The sequence below is a fragment of the Puntigrus tetrazona genome, chromosome 18 (assembly GCF_018831695.1).
Source record: "Puntigrus tetrazona isolate hp1 chromosome 18, ASM1883169v1, whole genome shotgun sequence".
Classification (NCBI taxonomy): Eukaryota; Metazoa; Chordata; class Actinopteri; order Cypriniformes; family Cyprinidae; genus Puntigrus; species Puntigrus tetrazona.
Window position 1 is genome coordinate 12,847,289 of NC_056716.1, and position 20,497 is coordinate 12,867,785.

At 37.0% G+C, this 20,497-nt stretch overlaps 2 protein-coding genes across 10 annotated transcripts in view; one reads left to right on the plus strand and one right to left on the minus strand.

Annotated features, from left to right (window-relative positions):
* The window catches only part of aplp2 (amyloid beta (A4) precursor-like protein 2), a 62,064-nt gene extending 58,219 nt beyond the window's left edge, over positions 1-3,845 (minus strand). For 3 of the 6 annotated variants that reach the window (XM_043264084.1, XM_043264082.1, XM_043264081.1), the window contains exon 1: positions 3,577-3,843. In XM_043264084.1, the coding sequence (XP_043120019.1) occupies positions 3,577-3,648 (72 nt within the window). In that variant the 5' untranslated portion in view covers positions 3,649-3,843. Of the gene's footprint in view, positions 1-3,576 lie in introns of all 6 variants that reach the window. The other 3 variants (XM_043264085.1, XM_043264083.1, XM_043264086.1) reach the window with 2 other exon arrangements.
* Positions 3,846-6,871: 3,026 nt separating this feature from the next.
* st14a (ST14 transmembrane serine protease matriptase a) lies at positions 6,872-20,435 on the plus strand. 4 transcript variants are annotated; one of them, XM_043216591.1, is made up of 20 exons: positions 6,872-6,890; positions 7,402-7,502; positions 10,897-11,056; positions 11,161-11,291; positions 11,381-11,451; positions 12,021-12,181; positions 13,199-13,231; positions 14,025-14,259; positions 14,353-14,495; positions 14,597-14,700; positions 14,788-14,888; positions 15,983-16,119; positions 16,267-16,371; positions 16,449-16,556; positions 17,192-17,305; positions 17,433-17,546; positions 17,634-17,817; positions 18,361-18,629; positions 18,979-19,115; positions 19,529-20,435. In XM_043216591.1, exons 2-20 carry the CDS (start codon positions 7,458-7,460, stop codon positions 19,685-19,687), a joined length of 2,511 nt encoding a protein of 836 aa, XP_043072526.1. In that variant the 5' UTR covers positions 6,872-6,890; positions 7,402-7,457; the 3' UTR covers positions 19,688-20,435. The 4 variants fall into 4 exon arrangements, with proteins under 4 accessions (XP_043072526.1, XP_043072524.1, XP_043072522.1 ...); XM_043216589.1 differs by having other exon boundaries at positions 6,873-6,890; positions 7,371-7,502; XM_043216587.1 differs by lacking the exon at positions 6,872-6,890 and adding an exon at positions 6,901-7,143 and having other exon boundaries at positions 7,371-7,502.
* The last annotated feature ends 62 nt before the right edge of the window (positions 20,436-20,497 follow it).

Consider the following 20,497-nt stretch of genomic DNA (forward strand, 5'->3'; position numbering starts at 1 on the left):
TTGAGCAAAATACAGTCCACAAATATAAAGTAAAATGCAATTTTCCTCCTTTCATGAAATATGCACGCGCCAAAAAGCTCAGTAAGGTCAGGGATTACCACATTCTTATGATAAAAGGCTACAAAACAATGTTTTTTGTTGTAACGTTTACCAGTAAATCATGCAAAAATAAGCCCAAGAATGCGATTAGATTAGATTTCATGTTGACTAAGTCCTTTGTTCAAGTACTCCTCGCAGTGCATCATTACAAGAGCCTAGAGTCCCGTCACAGGAGGCAGTGCTGCACGACTGCATAACAAGAGCAAGGTGGGCCCTCAAGCAACCTGGAGAAGAGACAGCACTTTGTTTACCATCTCGGTGGCTTGGAAAAGAGCACAGAGACTCCCACTCAACCGGTCAAATTTTACAAGCTCTTTGCTAGATTTCTGTTAAACCTACACCGTGACAATACCGGAGTTGCGTAACTCCCAGGTATGTCGAGTTCAGTGTTTTTAACGCGCTTAACGATCGCTCTTGTTATTATCCGAATCGGTCTCGTCTGTGCCAGCAGCAGGTTACTGGAACACACAGGGCATTGCTTTAAGCGTTTAAAATTAACATTTCATTTAGGTTAGCGTGTGCCAAAGCTTGTGGTACTATCAGAGAAAACACTAAAATGTGAAAAACAAAGCGAGCTTCGTACACGGCACAAATGCGATTTGGCAACACTCAAATTCCAGCATTCCGGTGTTGCGTTAGTTAGTAACATGTTATATCAACAAGGCTGGGCTTCGGGTTAGGCAGTTTAATTGAATTGGAGAGGAACTAATTTCTAAATTAGCGGTTCAAAATATTAACTCATTTCAAGTAAACACTTTTTCCCCTTGAATTGGTTCTTTTAAAAATTACACATCTGACAACAAAAACAACAAGAAAAAAAAAAAAAAAAAAAAAAAAAAAAAAAGCAGTGCCAGTCATTAAAAACTGACGCACTGAGCAATCTACCATGGGAGGAGGAAAAAACAAAAAAACAAAACCGGATTTGATCGAATACATAAAACGATAAAACGTTCAGGGCTTAACAATAAAGATAGCTCAAGGCCGAGGCTTGAGCCTAGTGCTGCATTTATGCCATCGATTCAAGGTTGCACCAATGACCCCTAACTCAACAAAACCTGTATGTGACTAGTTCTGTTACTAGTATAATGATCATCGTTCTCAAAAAAATGAGACCGAACCACCAAACTGAGTTCTCAAGAGCCATTTACACAGACCTTTTCACATACGGTCTTACCATTAAGAGAAAGTGTGAAGAGGATCTTTAAATAAATTAATTAACACATACTGGTTAATTCATGAAATTTACAAGAGGTTGTAAAATTACCGTAAATAACCGAAATATGTACCGGTATTTTGAAAAATCACGTGTGAATGGTGCTTTACCAATAAAAGGGAGGACGCCATTACCTGAGCGAACAGCGCATTTTTGCATCTACATGTAAAGTAGTTTCTGGGGTTTTTTTTACATTGACGTCTGTTCTCTTATTGGCCATCAAGTTGAATTATAATCGTTACGTTTACAGCTAATAAAAATACAAACCCTCAAAAGTTACATACAAATGAAAATTCAGCTTTGTTATATTAGGAATGGATTACATTTCATCATGTATTAAAATAGAGAGCTATTGATATTGCGAAATATTATTAATCAAAATATTTGCAATTTGAAAATTCATGATATTAGCAACCGTAATCTTTTGAATTGCATGTGAAGTTTAAGTGTTGCTATTTTTTCTAGTAGATAAACTGATGTGGTCAAATAAATAAACGTTTAGATTAAAAAATTCATGTAAATTATTTTTTAGGCAAGCAAAAATGTGAACAGGACAAAACTATTGTTGAGCCTCGACATAATGGTTACATAACATGCGTCTGAAACGGAACAAAAAGGACACATCCACAGCTGAGGAAACAAAAAAGAAGCCAAATCCAAGCTTCAGAGCGTTACCAGCAAAGCGTTGATGATCAAACGGTCAGCCCAGTGTGATTTTAACACATTGCCTTTGTCTCCTGCGAAACACAACGACACCTGGCAAAAGCGAGGGGATAATTCCCATCTCCAGCACTGGGAGGGAGAAACTGAAGGTTTCAATGCGCGCAGTTCTCCTGCGGTTTAGTAGCGAGAGCTCGGGACTGCGCAGAACTTTCCCGGCCCGGGTTATAAATCAGGTCTGAGGTCAACGAGACTTCACTAGCTCAGCATCAAACTCCTGCTGACCAGAAACAATGCTGCACACACACACCTCTCTCAAAATAACATTTTAACGTGGCAATTGTATGCTTGAGGAGCCATCGGATCAAAACAAAGCACACAAAGAGTCAAATGTATAACGAAGACAAAAGCAGTGATAACAGAAATACAATAGGGTCATAATATTGATCTACAAGGTAAAATTTCTACAGTAACGCTGATCTATGCATATCCATAAACGTCAGCGTACCTCCTCAAGACGGTCAACCACAGGCAGCTCCTTTCTTACTAAACACATCAATTAGCAACAAAGACATTTCATTATTTATTTTAGTGCGTCACTGCCATTATTTCTGGCACTGAAAAGAATGGTTTCATAATTTGTTATATCATGCCTGCAGGCACTTATTGGAAGAGCATGCCATCGGAAAGGACTATTGGTACACATGGAAAAGCGCAAAAAACAAGGGCAACTGTGATTAGGTAAGGTCTGAAGCATCCAGAAAGTGATCATCCAAGAAAGGTGCGAGCTTTTGAGTCTATAAACTTACCTATTTTGGATGAATTTCCATAATTTGCCTACTGTGAAAGCAACTGACACGTTTAACAAACCTGACGCAGTGCTCTCCGGCAAACACCAACTTGTCCTTTAACATGGGGAGTGATTTATTCCCTAAATGATCTAAATCATTTCGGTTATATAGTTAAAACCCAATGTTTCGAAGTCGATAGTCCATGTTCATTCTTTGTGTTTGTAACCAAAAAAAAAGTGTGGATATTCCCCAATGCAAGATCAATTGCGTTTATGAAGTAAGGCACAAATTAACATTAACCAACTAACATTACAGGTTAAAAAAAATAGGTACCTAAAGGTTTTAAAACATTTGTACGTTCAAATATTAGCTGCTGAGTACTTCAAACTGACACTATGATAAAAATCAATATTGTTTGGGGTTGGGTTTTCCAATACAACAACAGAAATAAACAACGGACATAAATACCACAGCGAGCAGATAAAGGCATTTAACCTCCACAGCTCGTTTAAATTAATTTTTTGGTGTGTTACTACGTCTAAACAAATTACGAAATAACACTTATTTGCCATATCGTATTAAATTAGACTGTATTTTCTAGTATACAGTTATTCAAAATAAACAACAAGAGGCACGGACACTTTAAACCGTCTTATCAGACTAATGATACTATAAGCTGAACAGTAGGGGTAAACTACTACTTACCCAGAATTAATAATAATCACAATAAAAAGACGTCTCAGTACAGGGATTTCAGAGTAAACAATGTGAGATAATTATGAAAACGAGGGTGAAATATTAATGCGCACGTACCTCAATGTACCCGGCTAGACTCGGAACAGCAATGGCCAGAATGAGCACAGATACGGCCGGTACTGAACCCATCTTCCACGGTTACTCTCTGCTGGGATCTGTGCTGAAATTATCCCGCTGTTGATTCTTATAAGAGGCTCTTGAACAGAAAAGGGCTCAATAAACGGTCCGCGAGCTGTTGTCGTGCGCGTCGATCCCGCTCTCAGCGCGTGTGCAATGCTTGCGCGTCTCCGACCTGCCGCTGTAACGAGCGCGGGCTCTGAAAACACGAGCAAGCGCGCCACCGGCTGACTGATGAAGGGACCGACCGGAAATGAGGTCATCGCGCTGTCATCTAGCGAAGGACGCAAACTGGGTGTGTGCACCTCCTGTGGGTTTATTACGAAATTGTTGGACAATCGATATGGATTTCATCCGGATTTTAAAGTAAAATTTAGACCTGTTATAACGAAAAATATGAAACGTGTCATTTTTGTAATTTACACAAAACAAAATCTAAAAAATATTTTTCAAGTGCTTTTTCCACATTATAAGCAGAGGTTAAATTACTTTGTAATAATCATATGTAATTCTATATGCAAATATAATTTAATCTGAAGCAATATTATGATCAGTTTTATATAAACTCTTGACATAAATCTGCGCTTTTTTATATTTTATCCAAGGGCATTATTTTTAACTTTATAGAGGGCACTTCCACTAATCCTATTAATACTTTAATTACTAATTCTTATATTTGATCTATACATTCAATCACTGTAATGTGAGAGTTATTATCTACATACAACGGCATTAAATAATATTATGACATTCTTTTCAAAAATATAAACAAACAAGAAATTATCTTGGAAATAATACATATGCATAGGCTAATGAAACTTTGGCTCAACTGATTCGTTCAAAACACTGAATCGTTCAGCAGTGAATCTACTGTTTTTGTGTAACTTAAAATGTTACGTTAAGTGACCAAATAATGTTGTTATTTGCTTATTAGACTGTTTGTAGAACTATTAAACAAAACCGTTGTGTGATGTCACATCGAGAGGCTGTGAAAGCAGTGGCGGCTGGTCAGTGGCGCCCCCCATCAAGTCAGCCAGGGAAGAAGCAAAGGTCGACATGTTAAAAATAGGTGTAATATGTGTGGCAAATAAAATCACAAAAGCCCATTATTTATTCATGCTATTCGACTGGTGCTCATGTTAGCACCTAATAAAATAATTTTTTACAAATCTAAACGTGTTCGTATTTGTTTTGTGTGTACGGGGTGTGTGGGTATGTTCATTTTTCAGTAAAATGACTGAAAGTATGCACGTGACTTCAGATTGTTTCAGATTGTCCTCGGGCAAGACCCTCCCACTTTCGATTTTAGCCAATAAATATGGTTTATATATATATATATATATATATATATATATATATATATATATATATATATATATATATATATATATATATATATATATATATAGGCATTGAAACATCAGTTTTCATCAGTATATGAATGTGTGCACAACCTCATGATTTCCAAAAAGAAATTGGCTTCATTACATCTATTTCCTGTTTATACTTTGAGCTTTTTCTGCATTTATTCATATTCGGTGTCAATTATCATGTGTCACTGTATAATAATTAAAATAATAGATAAAAATCTAATATTAATTAAAAAAGTATTATTATTAAAAATGTTCTTTACAACAACAGGGTCTTATACAGCACGTTTAAAGCACGGTTCTTTATGGAACAACTATGGTTACAAGCTGAAGAACCCTAAACTAGTACATTACTCTGTAGAAACATGTCTTCTTTTCTAACAAACATAAATGCAAATTACAAAACTATACACCAACCGCTCTTCTTTTTATTATTGTAGCGTCAGCAGCTTTGCAATCAATAAAGGGAAGCTGACATCTTTGGTATACAGAAAAGGCCACAGTTTCCTCTTTAACTCTCTTTGACACACGAAAACGTCACGTTGAAATTAAGTGCAACGGTAAAATAATTACAATTGATTAAATGATATTTAAAAACACACAAAAAGTAAAACCATTCTGTATCCAAGATTGTTGTAGATGATGTGATGCGACACAGCAGGACGCTGTCTCTCGTGTCCATGAATGCAGATCTACAGGTGGTCTGTGTAAAATCAGTAGGAGGCAGAAAAGTCAACATGTTTTTCCGCCTGCTGTTACACAATAGACTGTCTGCTTCTCCCATCGCACCACATTTACACAATCCAATAGTCAATAAACGTGACAAAGTTTTTAAATGTCATCTGCCATCTGTGTATGTGCAACTCGTTTATGTTTTCCCAAGTTGCACTGTATACTGTACAATATATATATATATATATATATATATATATATATATATATATATATATATATATATATATATATATATGTGTGTGTGTGTGTGTGTGTGTGTGTGTGTGTGTGTGTTAGTATAATCTTATATATTACATATCTGAGTGTTCCCTGGTTACTGTGTACCATAGACAGTCCAGTTGATGTTGCTTACCATCAGGTACCAGCACTTCCGTTCATCTAAACATGTATCTGTGTGTTCATTAAACATCATAAACATAATTCTGAACAATGACAGTGTTTTTTTGTGTCAGTGAATTTGTGAATGTTGAAAACAGCGATTACTTTGTGAATGTTTGCAGAAGCTGTGACGGATTACATAACACACAGCGTTTAGGCTGCAACAATTGATTTTATTTGCATCTGCCGACCTATTGAACGCGAGACTGACGAGTTGTTCTTTGACAGATGTCCTCTAGCACGGACAATAACTAAAACCTTGCCTTTTTGAGACTAATCCATAACCATCCCTGGTAAAAAATTAGTACGACACGACTATGCCCTATTATCGGTTCTTACCTTTTTTAGATCTAGACGTTATTTAGCTCTAGTTCTGTAATCACCTTTTCATGATGTATTAATATCTGGTATTAATAAATGTTATTATTATGGGTCTATTGCATTGGACTGGACTGTATTGCTATCGTTACTACTAAACATGTATTTAATTTGTATTGGTTTATAGTCTATAGTGATTGTAGCTAAAATCTTAAAAACAATTTTCAGTGAGCTGTACTTCGTAGAAACGCCATTTTTATGCAACAGAAACCTGCATGTCTAGTTTGCATCCCGACGAGGCAAACTGCATTCGAGGCTCTGTCTCAAATTCTACTACGCGCCCTACCTAGACAGCCTTTTCGGACCCCCGAAGCAGCTGAGGTGCGACTGCCAACCACGCTCCCTAGGTAGGCAGCACGCTAGATTGCGACGTGCGGCAGACACCCGCGTAAGGTGAGTCACTCCTTAACAGAAACACACATCGATACTTCATTTCCACGGTCATATCTGTGCTTCGAGTTCACCTTACAGCGGTTTTAAAACGTTAACGCGCGAGCTCGCCGCACTTTGACGTGTTTAGGGCTGTTTTGTAGTTTAGAGGTCGGGTTTAAAGTGTTGTTCGTAGGAAGCGCTCACCTGTAGAGCCAGTATCGCTCGAGTTAGTCACTCCCATTGTAAAGCGAACCTCCGGAAATATCTCTCGCAGGTAGCCGAAACGGTCTCCACGGAAGATAAAATGCGGTTCTTTTTAATCCTCCGGTTTGGTTTTTGAGACTTACACGTTTAGTCTGCCCTGTTCATTTGAAAGTTTTTAATCGGGACGCTTTAATTGATATTTTGTGCATTTGTGCACTTGTTGTGGGCGTCTTGTTTTTGCCACACTCGTGCGATTTCTCACGAGAATAACAAGTCTGCGGTTTTTTTTTCTTACAGTATTCAGTTACTCGTCTTATTTTGTCAGCAGAAGTGGAAGTCTAAGAAACGTCTGTTGATATTCATTCACCTGGCGGCTTCTCAGAAATGGACCCGATGGATGGAGGAATGCGTTACACCCCCGGTTCTTCGGTAAGATTCACGCGGCCTACCACATTAACATCTTAATATATATACATCTTAACCTTTTTAAGCGACCTTAAACCCGTAATGATAACTGAGATATAGCATGTGTGCTTAAAAACTGCTGTGTTTATGGCATGAAGGCATTTCCTGCTCTGTCAGCCTGTTTACCAAGGCATCATATCAAGATCTGCTGGGGCTGAACCTTTGAAAACACACATATATATGAGTGTGGTCACCTATCTGATACCATCAAGGGGCCAGGAAAACATACAAGTTCTGTTTCCAGGCCTCGGATTCGGTTGAGACTTCGGCTGCTTTCGGTATTTATTTCGATCTAAAGGGCCTCGTAGGTCGACCTTAATATGTCATGGCCTGATTGCACAACTTAAAGTTTTTTTATGCAGTCGGAAACGCGGGTGTAAAAGCTCTCACTTGGGCGGTACCTTTTTAAAAGATACACTTTGGTACCTGTTAGGTTCAGATACGTACGCTTTGAGTGCTAATATCTACCTGTAATGTAGCGAAACGGACACTTGCCGGGGTGCATGTGTAGGGGATTTCATTTCTATTGATCATCAATAGGCGTTCGTGTTTTAAGTGGCGTTGCTGACCGGATTAGCTGCGCTTCGTCGTCGTCTGCGAGGATAGGGTGTCGATGGACGTTCGCAAGACGTTGAGTGAAGTGCCTCAGAGGTCTGCAGCAGCAGTTATTGTTTCTGGTGATTGTCGGTAGCTGTTTGTTTGATTTTATGGGAGGTTTTCAGGAGCCAACATGGATACCGCAATCTAGGGTACGCTCTAAAAATGGAAATAAATACCAATAAACCAATATTTAAAGACAGTAAATGAGACGCACACTAAAGTGCATAGTGTATGACTTTAAATGGTAGCCTACATTCATTTTTTCTTTTATTGCGCAAAGAAAATATTCAGTTTTTGTTCAAATCTTAATTAAACGGTAACTTACCGCTACTTGCCACATTCATAATTATTTTCGAAATATAGCGAAATTTGCCTTAAATCCTATTTTTTTTCAGGTTATTACGTGACTGTTGACCTATATTATACCAAGTATATTATGCTAGCAGTGCACTACATTTACAAAATATTCACTCAAAGTATGTGAAAGCATAACGCATTTTTAAAATCTCTAACCGAGATCTCAGATATCGGTCTGTCGCTAGTTCGGATGTGCTGGGAAGTAAATGCAGTGACTTAAATGCGGTATAAAGGATAAAAATCTATTTTGTAGAAAGGAACTGACGTTTCAGTGCCTTCGTGAATGATTTATTTATATTTTTGTGCTGTGTATGAAGTTGCACGCATTCCACAGCTTTGTTACGACATGCTTAAGGCAGTCGGCTTTACTATGAGACGACACCCCCACAGATGAAACCTGAAAATGACTCGGGGATATCCCACTTATTCAGCAGCGATCAGCTGCTTTTCATGTGTCATGCACGTCGTCGTCGTCGTCGTAGGATGAATGTCAACTGCTTAAGCCAGGTCGAGTTCACTCATTTACGGCTGGACGTTCATTGCTCATTAACTTGAATCTCTTAAGTTTGGACCAAAAGGAGAAAAGAAACGATTAGTCGTTCAATTTGTGGTTTCAAATATGCAGTGGCAAAGAGAAAAATGATAATAAAACTGTTTAGATGTCCTTGAAAATCTCATTGGGGACTGGCAGTTTATATTTGGCTTCACCGGATGGTAAAATATGAAGTCTTTGTTTCATAAAAGTTTCCATTTGTTTCATGAATTCCATGGCTTTTTGTCTTGGCACATTTTTTGATACAAATTAAGTAGAAAATAGGTCATGAACGGTGTCATGTGACGGCAGTCTAAGATAACAGACACAGCCAACATTTATGAAAGACGCAATTTTAGGCCAGTGTTTCATAGTGAGCAAAGTACACTTCTGTTATAGTTTGGGGTCGGTGAGATCTTTTTGGAATTCATGCTTTTATTCCGTAAAGATGCGTTAATTTGAGAGTTAAGACTTTTATGTTGTTTAAAAATAAATATTTTTTACCCATTCTTAAAGGACGCGTATCGCGATTTCCTTAGAAGCCCAACTGATTTTAACATTGTACCACCGAAGCAGCTGATTTTAATCATTTCTGAAGGATCTTGTAATACTGAAGACTGGAATGATGGTGAAAAATTCAGGTTTGGTCACATGAAAATACATTTTTTAAAAAAAAAAAACCTATTTTAAATTGTATTGATATTTCACAGTATTTTATTTTTAATTAAATAAATGCACACTCAGTGAGCCCAAGAGCCATCTTTCAGAAGCATTATACTGAGCTTTTGTGGTTTTATTTATTTAAAACTGTTTTTACACATAAATGAAAACAATATTTACTGAAATGCGGTTCTAAAAAGCCCATTGAAGGTTAATGCTAATACTCACTGAATCCTGTGATGTTTCACCACTGCTTTCATTATAATAGCTCTAACCGCATGGAGTACTACGTCCTATTATGCCTCATACTTTCATTATCAGGCTGATCGTGTATCTAAGTGTGTTTGTGTCTCGGTATATAATCAACCCCGCTTACGATCTCTCACATACTTATTCTGGTGTTGTTGTTGTTTATGGTTTGTCTGTAGTCCCCTACTAAAAACCGCAACCTCACTTATAGGATAACTTTTCATGTTTCAGTCTGTTTATCATCATGGATAAAATATAAAGTTGTCTTTTAAAATGTACTTAAATGTATTTTAACAAATGTACAAATACTACATGCTTTATTTACTTAAATACAGTATATTGTGAAATATTATCATTACAATTTGAAAGAACTGTTATTTGTTGAAATACGTTTTTTAAAGCAATTAGTGTTCCTGTGATGCAAAGAGGAATTTGCAGCATTATTACTCCATATTTCTGAACAGCATTTATTTAGATGCCTTGATCAATCATCTTTGCGGAATAAAATATTCATTTACGTTTAAAGAACATATTACAATAATCAGTAGCTACAGTAAAAGTAAAAGCAGTCCTACTTTTCACAACTCGCACAAACATGCTGTCTGTGATGTCTGTGGCACTGCTTTATAAAAATTGAGACGCTGCCTCTCTCTTCTCTGAAAACAAAGCCTGTGTAGACTTTGAAGTTGCTCAGAGCAGTATGAGCATCATCTAGGGAAGTGTTCTAATGCTGTTCTTATATAATGCCTATGAATCTGTGCTTATTCTGTCAAAAAAAAAAAGCTCTGCAGTTTACTGTGCGTTCTCTGTTCTCAGTCAGAATCTCGTTCTGTTGAGGATATGCGCTGCAATTTTCATTTTTTTTATTTATTTCCCCAAACCAACTTTTATGTAGTTAAATTCAGAGACTCTGGAGTTTACAGAGAAGAGTAAAAAGTATTATGCCTCTTTTGTGTGCAGGACAAGGACTGGGACACAGCTGTCACGTTCTTGCCAGCATCGGATAATAAAAAGCTGGAGAAGAAAAGAGGCCCTGGGAGAGTTGGGATCATTGTCGGTCTGGTGATCTTGGCAGCCGTTTTGGCTTTGATCATTGGGCTTCTGGTCTGGCATTTCCACTGTAAGTCCATACTGCAGCCACAAACGGCATAACACCGGTACCAGTGTCCGTCAATATAGTCCTGATCATGTGTTTGTTGGTTCATGTCTCACTGGTGTCTGCAGTTCGAAAAGATTTAAAATTACAGAAGATTTACATCGGCTCGCTTAGAATAACTAATGAAGTTTTTGTGGACGCGTATGAAAACCCGGAGAGTGCGGAGTATAAAAATTTGGCGGACAAAGTCAAGGATCAGGTCAGAACCAAATTGGCGTTAATTCGATTTTTCATAGTAATGACAGGGAAAAATGTATTTGAAATTGTTTTTTTTTTATTCACGTTTAGCTGAAATCAATGTACTCCGAAGCTCCAGAACTGTCTAAATATTACATGGGCTCCAAAGTTCAAGCATTCAGGTATGTTTTACATGTCACTGCCCACATTTTTTAAATGTTTTTTGTTCATGCACTCACTTTTTAAAAATGATTAACACAAAAATGTCAATTTGCTGAAAACCTAATCGCCTTTAGGCCATCCATGATGTAGATGAATTTGCTCTTTCATCTAAACGGATTTGGTGGATGCTTGGCAGTAAATAGGTGCTGTCAGAATGGGATCCCAAACGGCTTATAAAAAAACAAGTAATCCATAACAGGCAGTCTGTGTTATGTGAAGTGATAAACTGTATGTTCATAATTCATAAATTTGTCCATAACTCCATAATCCATCAAAATGCAAAAAAAAAATCCATTCACCTTCTTTTCCTCAATGGAGCCATGTGTATTACTTGTGTGGTGTTTTTATCATCTGGACTCTCATTCTGAAGGCACCTATTCACTTTAGAGGATTCATTGGTGAGCAGGTGATGTAATGCTAAATTTCTCCAAAACTGTTCGGCTGAAGAAGCAAACTGATCTTGGATGGCAGGATGGCGAGTACATTTTCAGCGGTTTTAATCTCGATCTGTCTCTGTGGCTTTCTGCAGTGAGGGCAGTGTAATAGCGTACTATGAGTCGGAGTTTGCCGTTCCAATGGGGCAGGAAGCGGCAGTGGATCGGGCTGTGAACCGCTTAACTGAAGCCTATAGCTCCAAAATTCGCAGAGTTCAACAAGGTCCCCTGGTCTTTGATCACGTTGCGACATCAGGTAATGCCGTTGGAAAGATAGATTAATTGTTCTCATTAAAACGTGCTTAGGTTTTCTGTAAAATCTAAATAAAAAGGATTTGCACAAATAAACTTTGGGTGATTTTGGAGTCCCCAACAACAGTTTGGCATGCATGCAAGCTCAAAAAAACCTTACTTGCTCAAAGTCTCCCGAACAATTCACTCGATAAATTTTTTTCTATTTGCATGATGCTAATCTGCTGTCGATTTCATCATGCCTGTAATCTCTGACGAAGGCGTTTTTGAGAGCCCAGTGTGTACAGCGTTACTGGGGAAACCGTTTCGAATGCACGTGGTGGCAAAAAACGAATTTTCATTTTTATTCAGACCAAACCGAAAAGACCCAACGAGTGGACAGGCGATATGCTGATGTTTCATGTTGACCTCATTATGAAATGACTTGCCATTCGACTAGTTTACATTTTTCAGGGACAGCTCTTTCTTTTGAGAGACAATAACTTGTATACACAGTGCACTTTCAGATTTTACACTTTGTAGGATGTTTTCGTTCACTTAAAGCTTTATTACACACTAAAATCCATTAAAGGGGTACATTTGGAGGCCTTCCAGGTCACTCGTTTTAGTATTTACATTTCATTGCTGGTTATATATTCCTTTATATTGCTTTATATTATTATATATTGCTGGTTATTAAACCTTGATTCAAGAAACAAATTTACAATCTACAAATGCTAACAGCAATCAGTTGTATAAATATACTTTAAATAACATATAATTATTTTCTTGTGCATTACAATAATGAGATTAGAAGAAGTGTGCTTAATTACCTTGAAGAAATGTAAGAATTGGTTTCTTTAGCAATTGTGGGGTGAAATGTGACCTGGTTGTTTACGGGTTTTGTGAGATTCACCTAGACATTAGATCTCTATATTGCTTGTTATTTTATAGAATATGTGAATTCCCATGATAATGAAACACAGATTGATGTCTTCGGCCTGACAGATTTATTATAACTGTGTCAATCTTTTATTCACAGCTCTGGACACACGTCTGTTCTCAAAAGCCAGGAGTGAGTAGTGCATTACTTATGTCTGTCATATACACTCTTTTCCAAAACCTAGTGAGCTTGAGATATCATGGATGCGCTAGTTAACCTAGTTATGCTAAGATACCTTTTGCAAATTTAAGGCACCATCAAGCATCCCATAATGAACTGCAGCAAGGCAGTAAACATCAAAGCAGTTTATAGAGCACCCATCTTGATTCTTTTCCCAAATTCAGTTTTATTTCCTAAATTCTGTGTTTTAATTTTTAAAAAATTCCATTAAAATAGTTTTTACAAACTATTTAATAATATATTACAATGAATAGTAAAAAAAAAAGTTGTTTTCTCTATTCTGCGTTTTTATTTATTACAAATTAAATGCACGCAACGGAATCAATCTATTAAAATGTTATCGAATGAAATTTGAAGAGTTCTACAGTTACATCCTTTTTTGACAAAAGTGCTGCCTGACAAGATTACTGTAAACATCTTTGAGAAATTGTATAAGCTGCTAGATGTTGTTATTTCTTTGGAAATATATTTCTATCATACAATAGTGATAGATTTCTGTCATAATTTCTTCGGGGTACATTTTTATTTGGTGGTTGTCAATCTGATGGCAGCTCTATCAAATGAAATGCAGAAATTCTCTCATTTTGCCGAAGATATTGTAAATTCCACTTTTATAACTGAATTCCGCACTTTCTCGTCACGTCCTGGAAATCAGGAAATAGGTTTTGGAACAGGACTGTATACCACTTTCATGCATCTAATAATAAATGTGTAGGTTTAACCTATTTTTTTTCTGCATGTCCAGCAAATTTGAGATTCGCCCAACACACCAGGAGTTCTGCTGAAGAGACCATTAAATCACCGGGTTTCCCCGATCAACCTTATACTCCAAACTCCTTTGTGCAGTGGCAGCTCCGGGGAGATCCAGGCCACGTGCTGAAGTTGTCTTTTGACACCTTCTACCTGGAAAACAACTGTTCCAATGACTTTGTGAGAGTGTATGACTCTTTGGTCGCCATGGACGAGCACCTTATGGCCGAGTGAGTTGTGTTTGTGGATGTAGCACCACCATCTGGTGGCTGTATGTGCAACTGTAAGGAATTTCAATGCAACTTTCTTCCTCTTTTAAACAGGAAGTGTGGTTTTTATTCTCCCAGTAATCCCTTAACCTTCATCTCATCCTCGAATGTTATGCTGGTGACCTTTGTGACCAACGACAATGGGAATTTCCCTGGTTTCAGAGCCGGAGTCACTCAGATCCCCCGAGATAGCCCTGGTAAAGACGAATAGTGGCTGGCTGAACAAAAACATACTAGCACAGCATGCTTTGCTTTTTGTTTTAATTTTGATTCCTCTCTCTCTCTCATGTCTTAATAGACCTTGCATGTGGTGGTAAATTGAGTGGAGGCTTTGGTAATTTTAACTCACCCAACTTCCCCAGTTATTACCCACCCAGGAAAACTTGTCAGTGGGACATTGAGGTAAGAGCCAGATACTCATTTTATACCAGTTAATGTCATGTTGAAGCGCTTTTATCACAGTGTTATATCCATCTCTATTGTTTAAAGGTTCCTACTGGTAAATTCATCAAGTTGAAATTTCCCAAGTTCATGGTTTCTACAGGGAGTCCAAATTGCCCTGGAGATCGTGTACAGATTGCTGATAAAAGGTCAGTTTAAAACTCTTATTTAGACATTTGATATTATTAACTCTTGTACAACAGTTAGTTCTGGTCTTTTCTCCAAAAATGACGATAAAGCATATGACAGTTTGGACTTTTCACTTTTGGATGTTTCTCTCTATTTTCTTTTCTTATAAAACACATCAAAACATTTTTGCTGAAATACATTTATTTTAGAAAGAAAAGGTTCAAAATAAAAATGTTCAGTGTTCTTCTCAAGTAAGAGAATCTTGCTTAAAGGACATTTTGTTTTACTGGAAAACAAGACAGAAATTCGGTAGGAATATTTAATGATTCAGAGATTATATACAGAGATATTTTTTTAATATATATATATATATATATATATATATATATATATATATATATATATATATATATATATATATATATATTCATTTTTTAATATATTTTTAAATAATTAAAAACTATATGGTTATTTTTCCAGTTGATATTTTGGATAGATAAATTAATTAATCACTGAATCTGACTAATACTTGTTTAGTTTTATTCAAAAGTGGTGTACGCTACTTTTTATAGAGACAATCCGTCTGGTTTTAAATATTTTGCTTAAGGACATACTATCAACTATTTTCGCTTTTATAGCTTTTCCGACTTGTACATATCTTATTTGGTGAGATGATTATAAGGCAGAGCATTTATGTTGGAAAAGTAACAGGTTTCTCACGTCGCAAGTTCCTCAGGTTATTAACGCGTCAGTGTATCTCTTTCAATTGTTTTCCGTTTCAGCACACAAAAAAAAGCTTTTCAAGTCTGTAGGTAACAACAATCGCAAAAAGTCTATAGCAAAACTTTATTTAGCTCAATAGGGGTTATACATTCCAACTGCTTGGTCCAGTAATTTGCATTTCACATGAAATGCAATTTTCTCCCATGTGAATTTTTTTTCAGTCCAATCTTGTATTTGTGGCGGATTAGGTTTATACACCTAATCCTTTTTTTTTTTTTTTTTTTTTTTTGATCGACCCAGAGCTTTTTTGATCGAGAACAGATTTTTGAACCGCCAGAGCTTGGTTCAGTAGTAATTTTGCTTGTTTGTTTGTTTGTTTGTTTCTTTGCAGCCCATTGTGTGGCCAGCAGCCTGCCAATACCATGGTTACGGTCAGCAGTAACCAGGTGTCGGTTGTGTTCAAATCGGATTCATCTCAAGTAGATCGAGGTTTTAGCGGCACTTTTGAGACCTTTGAGCCCTCTGACCGTAAGTAAACACACAAAAAATGGTTCATATATAAACACGAGCAAAAATGACTATTGTAGTAACGATGTATGGAAAAAATAGACTAATCAATTCCAGTGATGTCAAGCGTGAACGTTGAAAAGTAACTTCAGTGTCTGAATCTCTCAGCCTGCCCGGACCAGTTCCAGTGTGACAACAAACGCTGTGTGAAACCATCCTTGCGCTGCGATGGCTGGAACGATTGTGGAGACAGCACAGACGAGAAGAATTGCCGTGAGTGCGCAGTGAACAGTGTCTTGAAATCCATATGAATTTGAGCGCTGATATACAGAGTTTAATGTGGATTTCAGAATGTGACGTCAGCATGATCCAGTGCAAAAACGGGTTCTGCAAGCCCATGTTCTGGCGGTGCGATGGAGTAAATGACTGTGGAGATAACACAGACGAGTTTAATTGTGGTAGGACCCTTTTCTGCTTTCCTTTCTCTCTTTTCTTTCAATTTACCCTCTATATGCATCCAAATGTGAGAAATACTGCCTCCACTTAGAATATAGGGTAAAATATAAGGCTTAGAGGCTTTTTTTCTAAACATTATACGTATTTCTACCAAGCAATCTGTAATTTATTCACTTTAGTTTAATCAGAGGGCCTGTGTAGGATATATAAAGCATGTAAAATTAGTTAACAATACCATTTCAGTTCTCAGTTAAGATCTTTTATTACTGTGGGATTGGCAAAATATATAATATAATGCATTACAAAACTATATAAAAGTTACTAAGATATCAGAATAAAAAGCCATTTTTGATATTACACAAATTTCTTGCTGCTAAATGTATGAACACTCAATCAAAAGACAGAAGGAAGGACAATTTAATAAATTAGAGGAGATGACTTATACATTTATTTATCAAATTCATTACATTACAAATTCATTACTCTGAAAAACCCGGATCCTCAAAAACTACATGAGGACCCAAAGGCTGGCTGTCGATGTGCCAGACAATAAAACGACTACCAGCTTCTGTCTTCTCTCTCACTCAAAAACACACATCCTCACCTGGTTTAACGTAGTTGCCTTTTTTTCTGGCAGGATGCAAGACTGGAGAATTTAAATGCAAGAACGACCAGTGTGTCTCAGAGAAGCTGAAGTGTGACGGGAAAAATGATTGTAAAGACGGCTCAGATGAAGAAGGCTGTGGAAGAGGTGATCAGGCGTCCGATATTTATTGTAGCGATAGTTTTGTTGTTTATTGTGAAAATACACAGACAATATATTTCTATATCAGTTTCCTTCACTTCAATTTGGCATCGCTTGTCTTTCTGTCTTACAGAGATTTGTAAAGCCTCAACATTTGCGTGCAGTAACGGCAAATGCATCACCAAACAGAACCCTGTGTGTGATGGACAAGATGACTGTGGCGACAAATCGGATGAATCCAACTGCGGTTTGTGGCAACTACTTCTTCACATCAGTTCTTCAGCACGCGCGCGGTGTTGTTTAATGTTCATTTCCGTCTCTGTTTCTTTCCTAGACTGTGGCAAGAAGGCTTTCTCTGCGTCTCGAATTGTGGGCGGGCAGGATGCAGATGTGGGCGAGTTCCCGTGGCAGGTCAGCCTGCACATTAAAAACACGGCACATGTTTGCGGTGCATCGATCATCAGTGACCGCTGGCTTGTGACTGCTGCCCACTGCGTGCAAGACGATCCCAAAATCAAGTAAAGCTTCTGTTTATTTCTTTTTTTTAAATTTCTGTAGCATTTGGACACTTACTCTACAGGTCAAAAGATTGAACGTGTGTGTGTGGATTTTTATATATATATATATATATATATATATATATATATATATATATATATATATATATATATATATATATATATATATATATATTGAAAAGAAGTGATCGAGAATACAGAAGTTTCATTGTAAATACAGTAAAATGTTATTAAAATGTAAAATTATTGTTCATTTTTCAGCATCATTACTACAATCTTCAAAGATCTCCATTAATCATCTCTGTTGTTAGCTGTTATTGGTGCTCAGATAATAATGTGTGTATATATATGCGTATATGTACGTATATACATATACTGTACATATATACATATACATACGTATAGTGATTGAATTGAAAAATTGAAAATAAGACAAACGTCTTAAAACTTGCATCAATCAGTTACAAACTTTTTTTTTTTTACTTTCATGACATTTATGATGGCAGAGAAACACTCATGTCTGTACATCTGATGAATTCACAGATATGCTCAGCCAGGAACATGGGAAGCATACTTGGGTCTCCACAAACAAAAAGAGAAACTGCAGGCAACAAAGAGATTCTTGAAACAAATCATTCCCCACCCATACTACAACCCCTACACCTATGACAATGACATCGCTCTGATGGAGCTGGACTTGCCGGTGACCTTCAGTAGGACCATTCAAACCATTTGCTTGCCCACTTCCACTGACGTCTTCCCCACTGGTGAATCGGTCACCATCAGCGGCTGGGGTGCCACCAGAGAAGGGGGTCAGTAAAAGAGCTGCACAATGGGGCTTTATACCGTTCAATGCAAAGCCTCACACATTTCAAGAATTATTATCAGTTACACTTTACAATAAATTTCCAGTTGTTGTCATTAGGTAACTGCATTGATTAACATAACCTAACGATGGAAACTACTTCTAAAGCATGTACTAATCTTAATGTTATTAGTCAGCTGCTTTTGACATTTACTAATACATTATAAAAGCAAAACATTTTATATTATTTATCAGACGTGCAAAGAACAGAATAGTTGTATTCTTAGTAAGTAATCTTAACAAAGAGCTAGAAATATTCAAACCAAAGCCATTCATTAAGTGCGTGTGTGTTTCAGGCGCTGGAGCTGCTGTGCTGCAGAAAGCGAATGTCCGCATCATCAACGGCACAGTGTGTAATGAACTAATGGGCGGCCAGATCACATCTCGCATGACGTGTGCTGGCGTTCTCTCAGGAGGAGTGGATGCTTGCCAGGTGGGTTTCATTCATATAGTATCAGTATCAGACATTTTTAGATTTAGATCTCTTTTGCCATGCTCACTTAAAGGAATGGTTCATCTAAAAATAAAAATGAGCCCATAATTTACTCTCCCTAAGCCAGGGGTGTCTAACCTCGGTGCTGGAGGGTCGGTGTCCTGCAGAGATTAGCTCCAACCCTAATTAAACACACCTGATCCAGCTAATCAAGTACTTCAGACATGCATAGCATGTGTGTTTTAGCAGGGTTGAATAATATAGACTATGCATTATTTAATGGTTATTCATCATAAAATAAGTTATTATCTGCTTTTTGATACCAGTCCGAATTTCAATATTGGGCATCTCTAATTGAATTGCCATTTTTAACCGTTTCTCTGTATTTATTTTTTTCCCTTTTCTTCACTCAGGGTGATTCTGGCGGTCCTATGTCCTATTTAACTAATGGTCGTATGTACCTGGCGGGAGTGGTGAGCTGGGGTGACGGTTGTGCGCGCAGAAACAAGCCAGGCATTTACACAAACGTGCCAAAGTTCAGGGCCTGGATCAAGGAGAAGACGGGAGTATAAGTTGCTCGCAAATTTGAATGAACTTTGAGAAGTTTTATGAACTTTAGTTTTCTCAGGTGGCAAATGTTTTAATAACATACATGCATATCCTTGCTGAAGAGATCAATGAACTTTTACCTTTTGACTTTTACGTCTAACAGTTGTTTTATACATTTTGTATATTTTAATAGGAGAGAGGTATAAGGGTTTTATTCTGTCTATAAGATAAAGAGATATGTAAATAAATGTCTTATTTTTCTCCTTTTAACGGTTTTGTGGTTTTTAGTGACTGCTTTCTTAAAGTGAAGCTTTTGTTTTTTTTGAATGTAAATGATTCAGTTTTGTTTTGGTCTGTACCTTCAGTTTTGGGTTTTGTTTCTTTGTGGTTCAATACCTGTGTATTTCTAGAGTCACACTCGCATACATAAATGTGAACATCTTCAGTCTTTTCATGTACATTATGTAATGTGATTTTTAAAGTTGGAGATATTACGCATGGAAACACTTGAAAAGAAGCTTTGAATTTGATTCAGGGATAACATTTAACTTCAAAAATAAATTTAGAAACAATGTTTCATTCACCATGGTTTAACGAATTAGCAACCTTTTACAAATAAAATCTGTGTCTGATTCATACGGTGTGAAATCTGTGTAATACTTACTAAAAGACTGCAACAAACTGATTCTAGACGTATGAATTCCAATCATTTTTCTGCCTATTGGATATTGTTGGAAAACATTAAATAAAGACACTTGGTCAAGAACTACACACCAACTATTTTGTACATCTTTCTTCAATTTTTTTTAGCAAGTTTAACTAAAATAATGTTT

Excerpts from the sequence above, each read along its gene's own strand:
- st14a (XM_043216591.1), top strand. The coding sequence starts at position 7,458 with ATGGACCCGATGGATGGAGGAATGCGTTACACCCCCGGTTCTTCG. Across the intron at positions 14,889-15,982 it reads GTACAGATTGCTGATAAAAG|CCCATTGTGTGGCCAGCAGC; the intron begins GTCAGTTTAAAA and ends GTTTCTTTGCAG. Across the intron at positions 16,120-16,266 it reads GACCTTTGAGCCCTCTGACC|CCTGCCCGGACCAGTTCCAG; the intron begins GTAAGTAAACAC and ends TGAATCTCTCAG.